Genomic DNA, 18,636 nt, shown 5'->3' on the forward strand with positions numbered 1-18,636 from the left:
TGGTGTTACCCCGGCCGGGGTTCCCGACGACCGGGGACGTGCTGGGCTCTTAAGATGGCGGCCGGCCCTGGGAGTCTTTGCCGGGCCCGGGCGAGCACTGGGGGCCCGCCGCATGGCCCGGATGTCGGATCTTGTAAAGAGTTTCCTGCGTTTCGAGTTGTCCTGGATGCACTGAACTCCTGGCGGACTACCGTGGCTGCGTCTGTCTCCACTGTGGAGGCGGACCCTCATTTTGAACAATGCGGGCCCCCGTCATCGGATTTGGCCTCCTCGTCGATGATCGCGACTGATGTGCTCCTTGACTCTGTGTCCCCGGCGGGGACCGCATCCTTGGCTCGGAGAGTCTCCGACGCCCCCCGTTGTCCTGTCTGGTTGCCTCGGCCACTGGGCTGCGGTCCGCTTGTATCCTGGCCTGGCGTCGACGATCCTTCCAGTCTCTCTTTGCGTCGACTCCTCGACCGAGAAGTATGTTCCGGCCCGGCTGGGCCTGCCTCGTTCGAACTGTCCTTGGAACTCTGTCTGCAATACGATTGTTGTACTGTGTCTTTCCTGGATCTTCAATATTTTCTTTCCAGTTTCTTCTTTGGACTGCCGCGAAATTTTCTCCTGAGCCCTGTGTCCCTCATCGTTTGCTCTTTGTTTGTTCGGATGGTTACAACCTTGGACAAAAGTGGACAGGGCTGAAACGACTTTTATATGCGGTAGTCTGGTTTCTTTGTTATGTGATTGACAAGTGCTGTTGTGATGTTCCTGTAATTTTATGGGACTCCTGAAACTTTTTCTAATATCGTTAACTTCCCATGGGCTATACCCTTCCCTTGTAGCAGGTGGCGGGATGGAAGCAGATGATACTGATTTTTCGCCCTCCCCCGTGTGCGTTGTTCCTTCCCTTCCCCTGCCCCTTCCCTTTTGTCTTTGTTTCTACCCTGTTCCTTTTCTTCTATATTTCGGGTTCTATTTAGGGCGACAGGCACGCTGCCGGGGGGTAGGCCATAGCCCTCTGCAGGGGTGTAGGGAGGGCTTGTGGGGTGGGTGGGAGGGTCTGTTGTTGTTTTTGGAGGGGTCTTTCTCTCCTCCTTTTTTCTCCCTACTTGGTTCTATGGCCCTTGTGTATCCCCTTTTTCGGGGCTCTGTATCGCCGTCTGTCCCCCGGGTGTCTTTCTGGTGTATTTTTCCGGTATTACAAAGATGGTGATTTGTTCTGTTTGTCTTCCTATTTTGTGGTCGATTTTGTACCGGAATTTTGTTTTTCCTGCTTTGTCACCTGGGGGCGGGTGGTTGGGTTGGGGTCCCTTCCTTTTCCTTTTTCCCCCTTTCCCTTCCCTCTCCCCCCCCCTTTTTTGTGGGGTTTTTTCTACTTGGGGGTGCATTTCGTATCGTTTTGGTATTTGGGTCCTTTATTGTGCTGATCGGTGGGACGGGTGGTGGCTGCGGTGGGCGGGCAGTGGATTGTGTGCACAATTGCTTTTCTTTCTACCCGTTGTTTTGCCCGGTACTTACTGGTATACCTCTGTCGTATTTATTTCTCCTGTGTCTTTAAGATCGCTGCGTTGCTGCCCGCCGCGACCCCGCCCCTCTGGCTTGTGTTATGGCCCGCCAGGCTCCTGACCTCCCAAACCCGTTCTTTAAAAAAGAAAACTACCTTTCTATTTGTTTGCTCCTGAGATTGCTCTAAGATGCTTGCTCTTCCCCTGATTTGTTGCCTTAGTATATTGTGACACCTGATATATGTCTCCTGCTGTTTCTGTTATGTGGTGGCCAGCCCTGGTGGGTTGTAGGCCCGTATTTGTGAGCTTTCTCTGTTCAATAAAGGTTTTCAAAAAAAAAAAAAAAAAAAAAAAAAAAAGAGGGGTACAGGTTGAGAGTCAAGGGCAGTGAGGAACTGTCTCACCAGTCTGGAGGGGGAGTGTGTGGATGAGTGGTGTGTTGAACTGGAGGAGTTGGTGTGAGTTTTTTTTAAAGGAGCTTGCACAGGAGGTGTACTTCTGGTGGTGTGCAGGAGGTCCTGCAGAGGCCCTGGACAAGAAAGTGGATGTCTGGCAGTGTGCTAGATGTCTTGCAGAGGCATTAGGGAGTGATTCTAAAAGTAGTAGCTTGTGTATCTGATGATCCTGTGTAGGTGAAGAGGTTCATGTGTAGCCCAGCTAGGTCCCAGTAGGATGGTAGAGGTGTAGGGGCTCATGTCCTGTCTTAGTGGAGGCGGAGTGTGTGTGGGACGGTGTGTCCCACGTTGGCCCGAAACCCTGTCTCAGGGCCTGGAGGGTTCCCTAAGGGAGCGTCAGGTCAGGGGCCTAGGCTGTACTTACAGGTCATTTGAGGAGTATCTTCCTGTGTCTAGAGGACGGGGAGTGTCTGTAACCAGAACTCCGGCGGTCCTGGTGTTGAGTAGTACCGCTCCTAAGTGGAGGGTGCAGAAGTCCTGGTTCGCTGGGCATTTGACCGTCTAGAGTGCTTGACCATTTGTGGGGCCTCGGGAGGTTGTTCCTCGAGGAGGGGGGAGGCCAGGTTCAGGTTCAGCCTGACCTGGAGGGAAGGGCATCTGTAATCAGTGTCCTGACCAGTTTTGCTTCCAGGGGTACCGCTCCAAGGTGGGAGGGTGCAGAACTCTGGAAGGGGGTGCAGAGGGACGGTGTCCTTACTTCTGACCCCGGTGCAACCTGAGGGTTTAGATCCTAGGTTGGGAGATTAGGAAACTTCCAGGTCAAGAAGGAATCTCTGCCAAAGTAGATCAGCTGAAGAGACTGAGAGGGCTGCCCTTGCTGTGTGATCTGGGGCTCACCTGCAGTTTGCTGTTTCCACTAAGGTAGAGGAAAGGGAACTTTGCTGTGTGCTGTGTCCCCCACCTGCTTGAAGAGGAACTGTGCTGTGTGCTTTGTACCTCAGGAGTGAAATAGTTTCCAGGTGGTAGACCAGTGATGGAGTGAGGTCCTGATCTGGTAGGAGAATTGTGTTCTGGTGAGTGCTTCCCTGTGAGGGTGCGGAAACCCAGAAGAAGAGGTAGGGTGGGGCATTCTTGCCCATGACCTCTGGTCAGCCTGAGGGTATGGTCCCTAGGTTGAAGGATCAGTGGTAGTTGTAACTACACTGAGAGGGCGAGTGGAGAATGGCTATTGTGTGCCAGGGGTTACTACCCCCCACTCTGTGGATTAGTTAGGACCTGTGACATTTGGATGGCCTAGGGCCTGGTCCTGGCCGTGGATGACTAGAGAGTACCAGTGGGGTATCCTAGTTGTGCCAGAGAGCTCTTGTTGAGAGAAATCTATGTGGGTTCAGAGTGGCGAAAAACCGGAGGGTGTCCCTGCCGTGCGGGCCCGTGTCCGTGTTTTGTTGCCCAAAGCAGGGAAGCCCATCAGTGGAGTGATTGGTCTACCCTGCGTTTTGGCTGGAAGGGGAGTTGTGTTGGACCTGGCCCTTTTTGGCAGGTTCACCCCAAAACTTTTTGCTTTTTCCTAGCCTGTTTCTGGAACCTGGTGTTGGTGATTTTAGGCCTTTGCACACTTTTCCACTGTGGTACAGTGTAAAGTGCGTGAGCTCTCTGTGTATGTGTGGTGAGTGACCTGCCCTCCCATAGGAATGCATGGGGAATATGTATGCCCATGGTAGTTCCTGATGTGTGGGGAGTGCAGGGTCGAGTTTGATATGTGCGAACTCGTGAGATTGAATGCTGCGTAATGATGTATGCGGCATGATTGTGTCTAGTGTAGAAGTGCCATTTTCAGAAGTTGGCATATTTATGTAATCTATGCCTGGCGTGTGATTGGCTGGAGCCTGGCTCCAGGAGTGAGCCTGGGCCTGCTTGTGGATTGACTGTCTGGTTTGAGGGTGACAGGGGCTGGAGAGCCCCCAGGAGGTTGTCTGAGTCAGCCCTTGGTTGAATGACTGCATCTGCAACTAGGGAAGTGGGAGGAGATAGCACCTGGGAGTGAATAAGGCTGTGCCTGCCTGCCACAATGCTGGCTCCACCTCCCGCTGGGCGACTGTCACCTCTGCCCCTCACACTGAAAGGAGTTCCCTATAACCAGTTCTAGCTGGTTCTCACACTGCCTGCACCCACTAGACAAAGGATTTCTCTGTATAAAAAGTGGCTGTGTCCCCTTACAAAATGTTCTTGTTTCTAACTTGAATCCTGCCAGGGGCGTGCTGCTGCTTGGCCCAGGGGAATCCCTGGGCCCTGTCCAGCCCCTGGATACCTGATGGACTGCTGATGTCCTGGACTCTGGAGACCTTTTACTGGGTCCCCTTTGCTTCACTTTGCTGAAGGACTTTCCTTTTTCCTTGGGCTCTGCTTGCTCCATATTTCTGCTGCCCAGGACTTTTGGGGCCCCCTTTGCCTGGCTCTCCTGCCCCCGTCACTCATGGGGCTGCTTTATTGCTTATAGCGCTGGGAGAGCGCTTTATTTGGTCCCATAGCGCTTGAGAGTGCTTTTTACTGTAGTGCGAGCGTGTCGCCGTCACACATTTTGCGTGAGGATTGGCAGGTGCCTACCCTGCGACTTTGCCCGTTTATTTAATTATTTTGCGAGTGCCCACCTCGCTGCTCTATTTTATTTTGATTTCGAGGGTGCCCACCCCTCGGTACTGTCCTGAGAAATCACCGCCGACCGGCCCGGGACACCCGCGTGATGTCATTCCCGGGCCGCGCTGTGATTGGCTACCGGCCCGGGACCTGACGCGGAAGGAAGGGAGATCGGAAATGCTGGTGCCGAGAGGAAGTGCGGCAGGAGGAGGTGAGGCGGACAAGGGAGGCACCGGAGAGAGATGGTTGCTGGTGCCTGCCGGTGCGGGGCTCCCATTGCTGAGGGAGAGCCCCGCAGGCACCCGCCAGTAATAGCGGCAGGTGGAGGGGGCGCGGGGCACATTGCCGGTGCCCGCCCCCGCCGCAAGTGAAGGATCGGGGCCGACAGAGGCTGCGCTGCCGTGTGTGCTGCAGCCCGCCCAGAGACAGAGAGAAGAGTGGAGTCCCGCCTCCGAAGAAGCCGGTGAGTGGGGCCCGGTGCTGGTTAGTGGGGAGGAGGGTGTCGGGGCATATTGCGGTGCCGCCCCTCCCCTCAAGCGTGAGGACCTTTTTGCTTCGAGCCTGTCGAGGCTCGAACGAAGGGGGCATTCAGGGCGGCCCCGGATGGCAGTGGGCCGCCCCAATGTTTTGTAGATAGCCCCTGAGCCCCGTGTCTCCCACGTTTGGGGGCATGTTTGTTTAGGGAGCCGAGGTGGCTCCCCCGCCCCCCGTAGTTTCCAGAGCCAGATGGCTCCCAGGGGACATTAGTTATATATCGAGCCCCGTGTGGCTCCAACGGTGGGCCCGGTGTTTAAGGAGCTAGAGTGCTCCAGGGGCCATGTGTATTTTCCAGAGCCCCGTGGCTCTTTTGGGGCATGTTTTGAGTCAGAGCCTGGGTGGCTCCAACAGTGGGCGCAGTTTGGCTTCCAGGGCTAGTGAGAGCCCATGCAACAGTTATGACTGTCCCAGCTGCCCAGCAATTAGTGGGCAGCTGCACCGTTTAGGCGCTTGGGATTGTCTACAGCTGCCCAGTACTTTGTGGGCAGCTGCCACGTTTAGGCCCCTGACATTTGGACACAGGGCGTCCTAGCCCCAACAAGGCCAGTTGGCCTAGGAACTGCCACAAGTAGTGGCTAATGTGAGTTTTGCGCAATGTGATGTGGTGCTAGGAAATGTAATGCATTTGAAATGATTACGCACCTTGATCTTACACCTCTGAATGCTTTTAGGCATCATGTGTGTTTGCGCTATTGAGTTGTGTTCTGGCACCTCTGAATGTTTTTATGCATCGTGTGTCTTCTTTCCTTACACCTCTGAATGTGTTTTTATACATCATGTGTTTTCCTTCCCTGCACCTCTGAATGTGTTTTGATGCATCATGTGCCTTGTTCTTGCACCTCTGAATGTTTTTGTGCATCATGTGTAATGTGTTCTTGCTTACACCCCTAAATGTATTTTATTCTTAGGTGGTTGTTCTTTCCAGTACAGGTGGTCCTAGTCCCCTGCGTGACATTCTCCTAAGGTGGTTAGGGTTGCGTAGGTGGTACCTACCTGTTACCAGTAGTTACTGGTTGTGTGCTATACTTGCTAATTTGTGCTACAGTAATTTTATATCCTATTTTCTATGATCTACAAAGTGCTATTTCTAAAAGTGTTGATTCTGACAGTGGCCCATGTGGCCCTGTCCTGTACATAATCCCTTGTGAATATTGCCCGTGCCAGTTGGCACAATGTACATGTGTGATTTCTATCTGATGTGTTTTGACAATACAGAAGTTATTTTTATATACCCTTGTGTGGAGTTCCTTTTGTGGTGTGCCTAGGATGTTGTTGCTGTGGTGTGCTTGCGCAAATGCTTTACACATTGCCTCTGGGATAAGCCTGTCTGCTCGTGCCAAGCTACCAAGGGGGTGAGCAGGGGTTATCTTGGCGTGTGACTCCCTTGCCCTGACTAGAATGGTGGTTTCTGCCTGGCTTTGGCGTCAGCCTTAGCCTACCAGAAATAGCCAGTTCTAACATATCCTTTTTGCGTCTTTGCTGTGAGCTGTGATCTTTGCACGAGTCTCTATTACGCCGTTCACGCATGCGCGTGATTTCTTCATCTGAGTTTACGAGCATCATTGAAGCTGGCTGTTTCTTAGCAACGTTTGGCTTGCTATGACGTCTTGAAGTTTACGAGCGTCATTGGAGCTGGCTGTTTCCTAGCAACGTTTGGCTTGCTGTGACGGCTTGCGCTGAGAGCAACGCGTTCTACGTTGCTTAGCGCTGTCGTCACAAGTGCTGTTGCTTAGTTTGCCAGCTGAAATTCACCGCATGTGGTACTTTTAAGGTGTACAGCTGTGAATGTTTGTATTTTTAGCCTCAACCTTCGCTGATACACACAGCATTTTGGCATTTCTCCGTGTGTCATCAATACCTAACGCTGACACACACAGCATTGCAGATTTATTTTCATTGAATCTTTGCTGGTTCTCACTACATTTTGGTATTAATACATATAATTTCTGGTGGTTATTTATTTTATTTATTTAATTTACAACATCTACATACGTTTTAACTCATGGAAACCTTCAGTTCCCCTCCTCCATTTTTAGCTTCACCAGGGGAACCTTCATTGGAATGGAAACAATGGAAAGAGGAATTTGAAGCTTACTTGGAAGCTATGGGAGGTGATGACTACACGGATAAGTGCAAGTTAGCCATTTTAAAACATTCTTTAGGAGCTGAAGGAAGACAACAGCCGCGGCCCGTGGAGGGAGTTACGGTGGGGCAGGGAGGCGGGGAGGGGGAGGGGCGGGATTTTGGGGTGCTAAAAACCGGCATATGGATAGTTGCAGGTAAGTAAAGAATTTAATTAATAAAACGAATTTCGTAGCGCGCACTGCATCGCATTTTGCACATCCTGTGAATCTGTTATTATATCGGATGCAAGTAATGTGGGTATTGGCGCAGGGCTTATGCAGAACCAAAACGATTATATTGTCACTATTGCATTTGCTTCAAGACCTCTAAGAGGTGCAGAAGATAAATATTCTACTCTTGAAAAAGAAACTCTAGCTTGTTGGTGGGGTATAGAGTATTTTCGCAAGTATGTGTATGGAACAGAATTTAAAGTCGGAACTGACCATCGCCCATTAGTGGATTTGTTTACAACCAAGGGTTGTGGAAAGGCTATGGCAAGAATTGCCAGATGGCAATATAAGTTACAGGATTTTCATTTTAAAGTGGAATACATTCCAGGGATAAAAAATGTATTAGCTGGCTGTTTGTCAAGATTACCAGTTAAATATGACAATGTAGTTATTGATGATACTGATTGTGAAAAGGTTATATCCATTTGTGAAGTGTCAAATGGGTGTATAAAAGAAGATCAATGGAGAGCTGCATGTGAAAATGATGAAGATTATAAGAAAGTAATTACTTTTGTCAAAACTAATTGGCCAAAGAAAGCTGATGTGTCTCAAAGTTTGTTACCTTTTCTTCAAATAGCTCAAGAATTGTCCATACAGAATGACATCTTGATGAGGGGTTTGCAATTGGTTGTACCTTGTGATTTTAGAGCGATTGTTTTAGATATGGCTCATGAGGACATCCGGGTGTGACTAGTATGAAGAGAAGAATTAGGAGTGCATTTTGGTGGCCAGCTGTTGATAGATGCATTGAAAGCAAAGTTAGATCTTGTGTTAAATGTAGCATCAGTGACAAAGCGCAGAAAACCTTGATTTATCATCATGCTCCCATTTCAAGACCTACTCATGTGTGGGAATGTGTGTCATTGTATATTGCTGGACCTATGAGTTTTGGTCACAATCCAGTTTTTGCAATTATTTTAATTGATCAACTATCTCAATGGCCAGAAGTTAAATTTGTAGCTCAAGTTACTTCAAAGGTTGTTATTCAGTTTTTAAATTATGTTTTTGAGAAGGAAGGCTTTCCTGTATCAATTCTAACTGACAATGGTGTACAATTCGTTTCAGTGGAAATGAAGTCTTTTCTTGAAAGTCATGGCATCATACATAAACGCTCTTCTGTATACTATCCCCAGAGTAATGGAATGGTAGAGCACTGGTTTAGAGTATTGAAAGAAGGGTTGCAACTTGCTTTATGCAAGGGTAAGAATTGCTTTGATGCTGTGAATAAATTGTTATGGAATTATAGGAATACGCCTAGAAGTGAAGAAGATTTATCACCTTTTGAAAAAATCAGAGGTAGGAAGAGTTTGTGCAATTTGAGTCAACAATGAATGAGAGATTTGATGATCAAAGGCAGCGAAGTTACCAGAATGAGGAATAAACAGTCACAGGTTATGGATGATGAATTAACAAGTCTTTTTCTTGCTCGATAAATGTTGGTGATTGGGTAAGTGTAAAAAAGGGTAGATTTGTTAGAGTTGGTGAATCTCGTTTCTCTGAACCTATGAGAGTAGTCAGAGTTGGAAGACAAGTTGTGGAGTTAACTGATGGAAATGTTTGGAGTTTTTCTAAAGTTGTGAACGTTTTCAATGGTAATGTTAATCGTGCTTCTTCATTTCACACCAAAGATAAATTTCATAAAAATTCGAATTGGAGAAAGAGTCATCAATTTTCTTCCAATGTTGGGAGAGGCCGTGTTAATACGAGAAAGAGACATGCACCAGCATGGTGTAAAGATTATGTTATGAGCAAATAACTCCACATGTTACTGCATAACATTTTGTGCTTTTAAAGTTCCATTTATTTCTTCTTCATCAATTTTTGGTTATTTATGTTAACTTATTTTGCAGATTCTCTTTATTTCAAGAATGTATTTGTACAAATTCTGTTAATAATTTTCTTGAAAGAAGGGAGATGTGTGGTGTTCTGTGTTCTTACATGGAATCTGGAACACGGCCTGTGTGGTCCAGATTCCACAGAGGGACAGTTTGCTCAGGCCTGATAACAGCTTCATCTGCTACTCCTCACTTATTGAATAAATAAGTGAACTCACCTTTTGTATCCTGTATTATTTTGGAGGAGAACTTAACACGCTGGCGAGACAATCAGACTTTTTTCCCTTGCAGGAAGGAAGACAGTTTCTCTTCGGAAGGATTTAGCATCAATCTTGTATGAGCCATTTAAAGATTGAGCCTAACCGTGATCAACACTATAACAGGTATGAATGTCACATATGCATCATCATTGGACTTACTTACTATACAATATCTTAATCAGTTAGTCCACAGGTGACAGTGGGGGATGAACCTCCTTTCCAACAGCCTAGAGCTTTACCAGATAGGTAGAGACAATCTAAAACAGGTCAGGACTCCCAAGTAAGAAGTTTTGTGAAAATCAGCTTTCACTTTGGTGTGCTTATTCTTAGGCTTCAAAATTGCCATAAACGGGATGTGTACAAAGGCAACAGAAGAACCCAATTACATGGGTTGCCAAATTATAATCAAACCATGTAAAATAAAATATTAATGGGAATTCACAGAATAAAACAATAATACAAGATAAAGCTGATATCACAAAAATTGCTGAAACACAGTATAAAGACAGCTCTCCACTATGATGTAATACATCAAGGGTTGGCTTGATGTCAGTAGCATAGGGAGTAGAGGAATTTCTGTTATGGTGCATGTCAGGAAATGAGGTGCTCAAGGGCATCATGAGCCGTAAAGTAAGCAATGAAATTGGGCTAACCAGTCCCTGGTTTGGTAGCACAAAAAGAGCCTCTTACTGGGTGAGGTGTGCCCCTCAAATTCGTGGGCCCCGGAGCCAGTGCATCTGTTGCACTATTGACATCACCTCCTTCTCCCTCCACCCTTTCTGCCAGCAATATAACCTCTGTATTAGAGTCTAGGATTCTTTGTTCGAAATCTGTCCATAAATCAGTGATATTTACATTACTCATTGATTATTGACATTGACTGATATGTTAATTGCCGCTCTTTACATTTCTAAAACTGAGTCAGCTGCCTGCTCTGCAATTATGGAGTAACCTCAAAATGTTCCAAGCTACAGCATCATAATGCATGCAGATGCTTGAGGCCAAAGCCATCTTGGAAGAGTAGACAACACGAACAAAAGAGTTTAAGTGTATAAACCGCAAACCTGAAAAATCATGTATCAACTGTTAACCGGGTCGTATTTGGGCAGGACCAGAGGTTAACTACAGTGGTGCTTGCTGCATCAAAACTCCCATCAGTCAGAAGGTTGCATGGTGGACTGGCCAAAATCTGTGCCATGAGCCAGCCAATGAGCTTCCCTAGACTCTAAGACTGTTTTGGATTTAAGGGCTGAATTCAATAACAGAACAAGCACTTTTACTATGACACTCAGCAAAGAACTGTAATGTTGACGTAGACTAATTGCAAAGATCCAGTTGACATGAATTCCAGTTACACGAGAAAATTGCAGAAATGCTTTCCTCACATTAAATTTAGTTAAAAAAAAGTGAAAATTAATTATGGTCAGGCAATTTTCTTTTTACATAAAACATGCAGCTGTCCATCCAATTATATAAATTAATTTGTACCATAATCATATTTTCTATTGCAAGAACGCTAGCAAATTATCAATACTGGTGCTAATACGTTTGAGTATGGCAACATACTCCTACTTCACAGTTCCCAATTGAATACAAGCTTCTACATAAACAGTAAGATTTTCCACATATTAGCCTTTCAACTTTCTTACCTGAGGTTCTCTCCTCCTTCAGAACAGGCATGGTCTAGTTTATCAGGGAGACCTACCACAAAGCTTTTCAAGTGAGCAAGCTCCAAAGCTTTCCAAAGATCCTCCTCACTATATGAATCAAATGGATCCAAATTCATCCTCAAAGACCCAGAAAATAAAACCGGATCCTGTCAAAAACAGCAACAAAGATGAGAAAATGTAGACACTATAATTAGGCATTCCTGTTTACAGTTTCTATTTTTGGTAAATTCTGATGGGGGGTTTTCAGTGTTTTCCAGTGATCTCAATGCCTTAAAAAAACAGTGGTTATCAGTGATTACATATTTTCATGCCATTAAAAACAACAGAACAATGTTTTTCCGGTGTTTAGGGAATTTTTTCCTTTTATTATCGCTTGCTTTCTGCACTGATAGTGTATGGTATATAGACAGTGCATGTACAGTATATAGGAGGTCCAAATACATTTTTACAAATCAAAATTATTGAACTACACCATACAATAATTCTTCAGTGAGGCTTTGGTCATGCACACTCACTCTTTCCTTCCCATGTAAACTTTTATCTGTGAAAAGGCACTCGCAACATTGGCACTTAAGAAAGGCAACACCAAAACAGCCAGTTCACAATTTGCTAACTCTGGCCACTGACATAGCCTTCCATGCCAATACTGGTGTACCTAAAAATTGCGATCCTCTGGGAGAGGTTCTGGAACATATACGTTAAACTGGGCGCATATGCCCTCAGAGTTATTGAAGCGGTCAACAATAAAGCAGTACTTTTCAAAATCTGGTGAAAATTTCCCTTGCGGAAGAGATCTAGAACGTGTGCAGAGTACCAAAGTGAGGCTTCATTGACTTCAAATGTCATGGTTGGTGAAGGGACATTTCTATACATCATTGCAAGCCATTTCTCATGCATTGTAAAATAAAATTTCATGAACTGCTCCTCAACATTTCTTTGCTTACCAAGCGGCAATCATTCTAACACGGAACATGTTGCTGTGCCAAAGTCACTAAAAGTCTCGCCCAGCCTACTCTCAAGGAGATGTTTCACATCTACACCAATTATGCTGAAAATTTGGTACACAAGGTTGTTTTTTAGACTCTAGTTTTTTATGTCCGCTATAGTAGTCATGTTTTCCTGTAAAAATATAAGAATGCAGTAGAGTGTACTTTTTTCACATCACTATCAATATCCAATTGAAGATTCTCACATTTTTGCCTTTGACATCATCACTAAAACAAAAAAATTATGTAAATGGTCTCCAAATGGATAGTATATAATTCATAACCTCTAGGACTGAGACCCATTGGCTAAATGACACAGTTGGGTTGACTCTTTCTTTGATGCCACACAAAGCACAAAATGAGAAATCTTTGCAGTTTAGTTTGAGCGCATAACGGAACAGTGCACCAGAATGGACTACAAAGTCAATAGCATTCTTCATTAACTCTGAAGATTGTAAAGATGGTTTCAGCATACCATCTAGTAAGCTGTAAGGATCTCTTACAGGGAAGCACTTCAGCTTAGGTATTGATTTTGACAGGTCATCACACAACCTTTCGTATATGTAGCTGAATCACTGCAAATACAAACAATATCACTCCAATCTTTATTAAACTTGGTAAGAACTTTTTGCAGCAGCATCCTAAGTGACACTGCGTTCCATGTTTTCCATAAGTCTGGTGCCATGTTTTCACCACTAGCTCAGATGCTTGGTGAAAGCATTCTTGTCACATATACCTGTCACTACACATTGTATTGAATGTTTAAAGCGTGGAAGTGCCGCAACAGTGGAGGAAAGGGGAGGAGCCCACCAGGTGCATATAGCACCTTTGCTCTTTCCACAGCGTGGCATTTGTCTGCTTGTTGGTGGGGACTCCACGTCCCAAACATCACCAACCCAGGTGGTGGCGCAACAACTGAGGAAAAGGGGCACATAGCACTGTTTTTCTTTCCGCAGCACGAGATGCCCCCATGCAAATCCAGGAACAAGGGCGGGCTCATTCTAGGCCCGGAAAAGGCTGGGCTGGCCACCCCCTTGACTTTGCCACAAAGTTACTGTGTCCTTTCATACTTTATAAAAATTAGGATAACTGTGCATCACATTGATCCTGCCTCATTCTAGGAGCAATACGCCTTGGATTATCTCTGCCCACACCAAGGCTTTGGTCAGCCTTAGTGACAAATGGGCATATTCTCAAGAACGTGTGATAACCATCGCAAAAGTAACTTAACGCAACTCTCAAAATCGCAGCCCATCACAGGAAAATTACATCAAATGGCCCGTTAAATTAAACGCCACGCCGCTAAAATGCGAAACACAAAAAAAGCTGTGATGAGGCCAATCGCGATACAAAAAGCAGCAAAAAGCAGCAAAACCAGTGGCAGGCCTGCAAATTCCATGCGTCTGGCGGGAAAATGCACTATAAAAGTTACAAAAACAACACACCAGAAACAACCCAAAGTGTGTAGCAACATGGATGCACCCTGACCGAGCGCAGAGGCCGACGCAAACTCCACAACACCCACAGACCACCAGCAAGGAACAACGGGGTTGGGGAAGGCCAGTGAGAAGAGAGAGAGAGGAAGACGGGGTGCAGTCTGCAGCAAAACCAGATCAGCATCACGGAGGTGACAGAACACTACCATCAACTAAGACTACTGGGAATGCAGCCGGAGTGTTGAGGAGGGCAATGGAGGAGGCCAATAGGCGCTCGCATGCTGTGAAACCTAAACCAAGCACAAAGCTGCTGCCAACAGGAAGGCAGCAACGGCGACAGGAGGTGGGAGTCCTGCGCCACAGGAGGAGCTGGAGGAAACGGAAACCACAGTCAACAGTGTGGAGACGATGCAAGGAGTCGGGAGTGCGGACACACCTCGGGAGGACCTGACACAATATCAACAGGGTGAGTAACGACCAGGGACTGGGGGTACAGAGGGAGATGTGCACAGTGGCACACATGCACAATGATGTGTAGCACACTGCACATCCACAATTACCCTGGATCATGTCCCTGATCCCCGTGGCACACTCCAGCACACACACATAGCAAGAACATCACACCCACATTGACGACAATGTGGTACAATGCACAAACACAACGCTGCATAATAGAGGACACAACTGGGTCCACACACTTGCAGAAACAGGCCTACTACATCTGACAGAGCTGGAAACTGTGAAATGGAAATGTACGCATACAACCTCACATCCATCATGTAGTCCAAATGTACACTGCCCTGCATCTAAATGCTGCACCTTCCAAACAGTCACAATGTACATTGTCATACAGTCTGCATGTAAACAAGAACAATGCGCCAATATACATGTCAACACAATGTCAATATGCATCTCCCCTTCACATTGCAGAGGGACACACAACACCTCCAGCAGAGCCCAGAAGACCACACATCAGTGATGCCGTAGAGGAGCACCACACCTTCGACACCGATGCCCTACAACAGCCCATGGACATCCCTAGCAACCGACCACCAGGACCAGGGCAGCCTAGCTACTCAGAGGAAAACACAGACCCTGCAACAGACCCCCCAGCAGGAAGCACCTGAAAGCACGGCTGGCTTCCAACACTTCGCCGACTCACACATGGCATCCTAATGCCAGGTGTCAGAACGCCAAAAGGAGGTGGCCGAACAGGTGTGGGTGGGGTCCAAACCCATGGAAGGCGAACTAGATCACATACTTGGGTGTCTATTATCCTTCAGGGACAACCTACACCCCACAAAGATGACCCACACTGCCATAGGCACATGCAGGGGCACATTCCCAGTACAGTACCACGCCCAGGGGCACGCAAACATCAGTCACACACCCACGTTGGCTCTGCGTGCGACGGCCCAGTCCACTCCCCTTACGAATTGAGTGGGTGACGACAAAGCTACATCTCCAAGCTCTAACCCACTGCCTGCCGTGACATGTCTGTGTCCGCTGTACCCAGCACAATGTAATGTGGTAGGCCCCAGGGCCCTCCTGCATACAACAAGACCACAGGGACACACGCAGATATATGTTGAACTGGCTACGGGCACGTGCACCCGGCCCCTTTATTGGCAGGGCCACATGTACAGTGACACCTGTGCTGGATGTGTGTGGGGTGAGTGTAAGCCAGCCCGCACGAAGTGCTTTGTGCTGGCATCAACCTGAACAGTGGACACCAGTGCTACGGAAACAGAAAACACCAGCATAACAGAGTCAACTGCTGAGCAACATGGCGGGAGCCAGAGCAAGTACAGAGGTCATCCAACATTCAAACAGAAGTGTTCGTGAGTTGCAGTGCACTGAGGTTGGGGCACTAGAGCTGAGTGCGCTCATGTGATGAAAATGCCTAGGATTGTGTCCCTTCGGGATATTCAGGATGGGGTATGTTAGACCTGCATCATCTTCCTCATCATCGTCCCAGGTCTCCCACACTGCCTGAGAATAACCTCTCCACAGCACAAAACACAATCAGTAACGGTCCATGGGTTGCGGTGCACTGAGTTAGTGGCACCTGGAGTGCTGAGCAGGGTAACAGGCAGATGATGGCATCCACAACAGGTGTGAGCAACTCTGTTAGTCTGCCAGTACTACTGTTTCGACTCTTGCAGATGGCGGTAGAAGGTGGTCCTGGCGATGGTGGCGTGTGCCTCCTCCAGTGATGCCATGTCTGGGCCGGTCAGGACTCGTTTGGATGTGTGAGCCCTGGTGGACCGCAGTTGAGTCCGGAGGCAGCGGACAGCGCTAGGCCACAGACACATGGTGTTGAGAACCCCAAGGCCATCATCCCAGAGGCCATCAAATATTGAATCAAACAGGGTCCCTGACTTGAGCTGCACAGAGTTAGTTGCCCCGGCTACACAGCTGCCGGCACAGGCACACCACCACAGGACGGTGACTTGAGGTCCACTGAGGTAGGGCCACGCAAACTGAGCGGAACATCGTCGATGTCGAAGGTGAATGTGGCAGAGGGTTGCGGGGGACAGTGGAAGGTGTCCACCAGGGCATGATACAGAGGTCTGATGTTATCCGGAAGCAGCAAATGGAGGAGTTGAAAGCGACAGCCTCATTGCCACCACCAACTTGGTATCAGCCTCATGAGGATGAAAACGACCCCCTAGTCCATAGACTCAGACACCACCAATGTACGACCAGAGTGTCAATGAATGTCGGGGAACAGACTTAGTGGCACCGGGGCTGAGAGGGGATGCAATCTGCTATGATGCCGGTACACTGATATGAACTCCGCCATTGCTAAATCAAGACTCTGTGACCTACTGGCCTGCAGTGTAGGCCAAGGCAGTGGTCAGCAGTGGCACGCAGCCACATGTCGTTGGCTCGCGATACACAGAGTTAGTGACACCAGGGCAGTTGTCGGTAGTGTTCAGTCACCTCCGTAATGATGATCCTTTTTTCCTCCCAAATGCAACATATCCTCTTACAACCTCTCCTTGCATGCAATGATATGTAATCAGCCTTTGAAATATCGATGTTCAGTTCCAAATCTGTGACCTACTCGAGCACAGGGTAGGCCGAGAGCAGTAGTCTGCGTGGGCCAACAGAATCTTGCGGCTGTGATATACTACTACAACCTGGTGGCAGCACATCGAAGGGAATATAGTGACATCAAACGTCCCATGAACATATGAACTCACCCATCAGGATATCAAGACTCAGTTCCAAATGTGTGTCCTACTCGTTCACAGCGTAGGCCGAGGTCAGTAGTCCGCGTGGGCCCACATGTACGTGTGGTTGTGATGCTATGCACATACTTGGTGTCACCACATCTAAGGGAGTATAGTGACATCAACCCATCCATTATTAATGTGCTCTGCGATGGTGTAATCAAGACTCAGTTCCAAATGTGTGACCTACTTGTCCGCTGTGCATGCCGGTGGAGTACGTCAACAAGTAAGGAGTACTGCGGGCCTGTGATGCCGAGGCCATGATGGTCTGAGGAGGCTGCCAGGGTCATGGCCCTCGGGGTTGGAGATTGCACCGGCACGTGGTGGGCCCTCTTCGACACACGCCGATGTCGGCAGGTGGGCATTGAGGTCTGGGTGCGCAGGGGCAGGCAGGACTGGTTCAGGGAACAGCGTCCTGGGGTGCAGCAGGCGCACAGGATTGCAGGCAACTCCGCTCATGGCGACGGCATCTGCCTCATGGCGGGGTGAGAGGCGCCGCCCTGGCAGAAACGTTGGGCATTACGGAAGAGGACCACGCTCAGAGTTACGTGCCTTTTATTCACACCCCTACGCTGGCCTGTTGTACGCCGGGCCAGCCCACTCCGCTCACACTTCCGGGAGGGCTGTAACAAACTACATTTCCGTGATCTTCCCCACTGGCTGGGGTGAGATGGTTGCGTCCACTGTTCACTACACTCCATACACCAGCGGGGTATGCCTACATGGATATGTGTGTGGTTTGCATACTTCAGTCTGTCCAGCACAACCACACCACACTTGGAATTGTGTACATTCATATTCATCGATCACTTGCCTCCTTCGCACATGCCTGGTCCCGACCTCTCCCCACAATCTATTATAGTGTGGCTGAGGTACCATGCCATTGATTGCTAATGTACATGTGGTGTGCATGTTGTATGTGAGCTTGTGACGTGTGCATTTCTGGTGTTGTGAGTTGCATGATTGTGGAGTTGAGGTATGTTGTGTGTTCATTTGGTATTGGCCAACGAACAGTGCATTTCCGAGGGTGGCATCCTGGTAGCGTAGGTTGATGATGGACTGTCGGAAGATGTAGGGATCATGCACACTACCTGGGTGTTTGGCGACGACGTTGACGGAGATTCCCCGGTGGTCCACTATTGCCTTGACATTGGTGGGATACATGCACTTTCTGTTGCGTTTATTGTGTGCAGTGTTGCCAGGGGCCACTAGTTGGACATGTTTGCAGTCAATTGCCCCCTGACATGTGCAGGAAGCCAGCTGTGGCGTAGACTCCTTGCTTGCTCTCCGGCTGTGTAGATGGTGGTGTACCAAGCTGATGGTGTCATCCATGACCGTTGCAAGGGACTTTGATAAGGCTGGCTGTGAGACTTCTCCGTCTTAGGCAGTTGTTGGTTGGAAGGTACCAGAGGCCATCAGATGAAGCACAGCCAGCAGCTTTGTCTGCGGAGGGATGTTGGTTGTCCGGTGTGTTGGTACCGCCAGCCAGTGGATAATGGTGGTCGAGATGCGGAGGAGGGTTGCCCCTTTGGGTCTTTAGGGGGCAACCTCATTCTCTGGTGTTGGGTCTGTGAAGTTGGTGCATTTTCTGAGGTTTGCTGTCTTTGTCTGCGCTGCCTCAGTGTTGGTCCGGGGGGGCTGTGGGAGTCCGGGGCTTGGGGGGGGGGGGTCGTTTGGGGTGGTGGCGGTGGGTGTTGTGGCCCTCTTGGATGTCCGGCCCGCATGTTTAGTGGCTCCATGGCATCTGTTGTTCTTCTGGTGTGGCTGTGGACTGGGCTCCCTTTTGTGGTGCAGGCTATTGTC

At 48.2% G+C, this 18,636-nt stretch overlaps 1 protein-coding gene across 4 annotated transcripts in view; it reads right to left on the reverse strand.

Annotated features, from left to right (window-relative positions):
• Window positions 1-18,636, reverse strand: part of LOC144784431 (multidrug resistance-associated protein 1-like) — a 1,265,484-nt gene that overhangs the window by 53,690 nt on the left and 1,193,158 nt on the right. For all 4 annotated transcript variants that reach the window (XM_078663181.1, XM_078663182.1, XM_078663179.1 and 1 more), the window contains one exon: window positions 11,152-11,318. In XM_078663181.1, coding sequence (XP_078519307.1) covers window positions 11,152-11,318 — 167 coding nt within the window. The remainder of the gene's footprint in view (window positions 1-11,151; window positions 11,319-18,636) is intronic.

The sequence above is a fragment of the Lissotriton helveticus genome, chromosome 10, assembly GCF_964261635.1.
Source record: "Lissotriton helveticus chromosome 10, aLisHel1.1, whole genome shotgun sequence".
NCBI classification, from domain to species: Eukaryota; Metazoa; Chordata; class Amphibia; order Caudata; family Salamandridae; genus Lissotriton; species Lissotriton helveticus.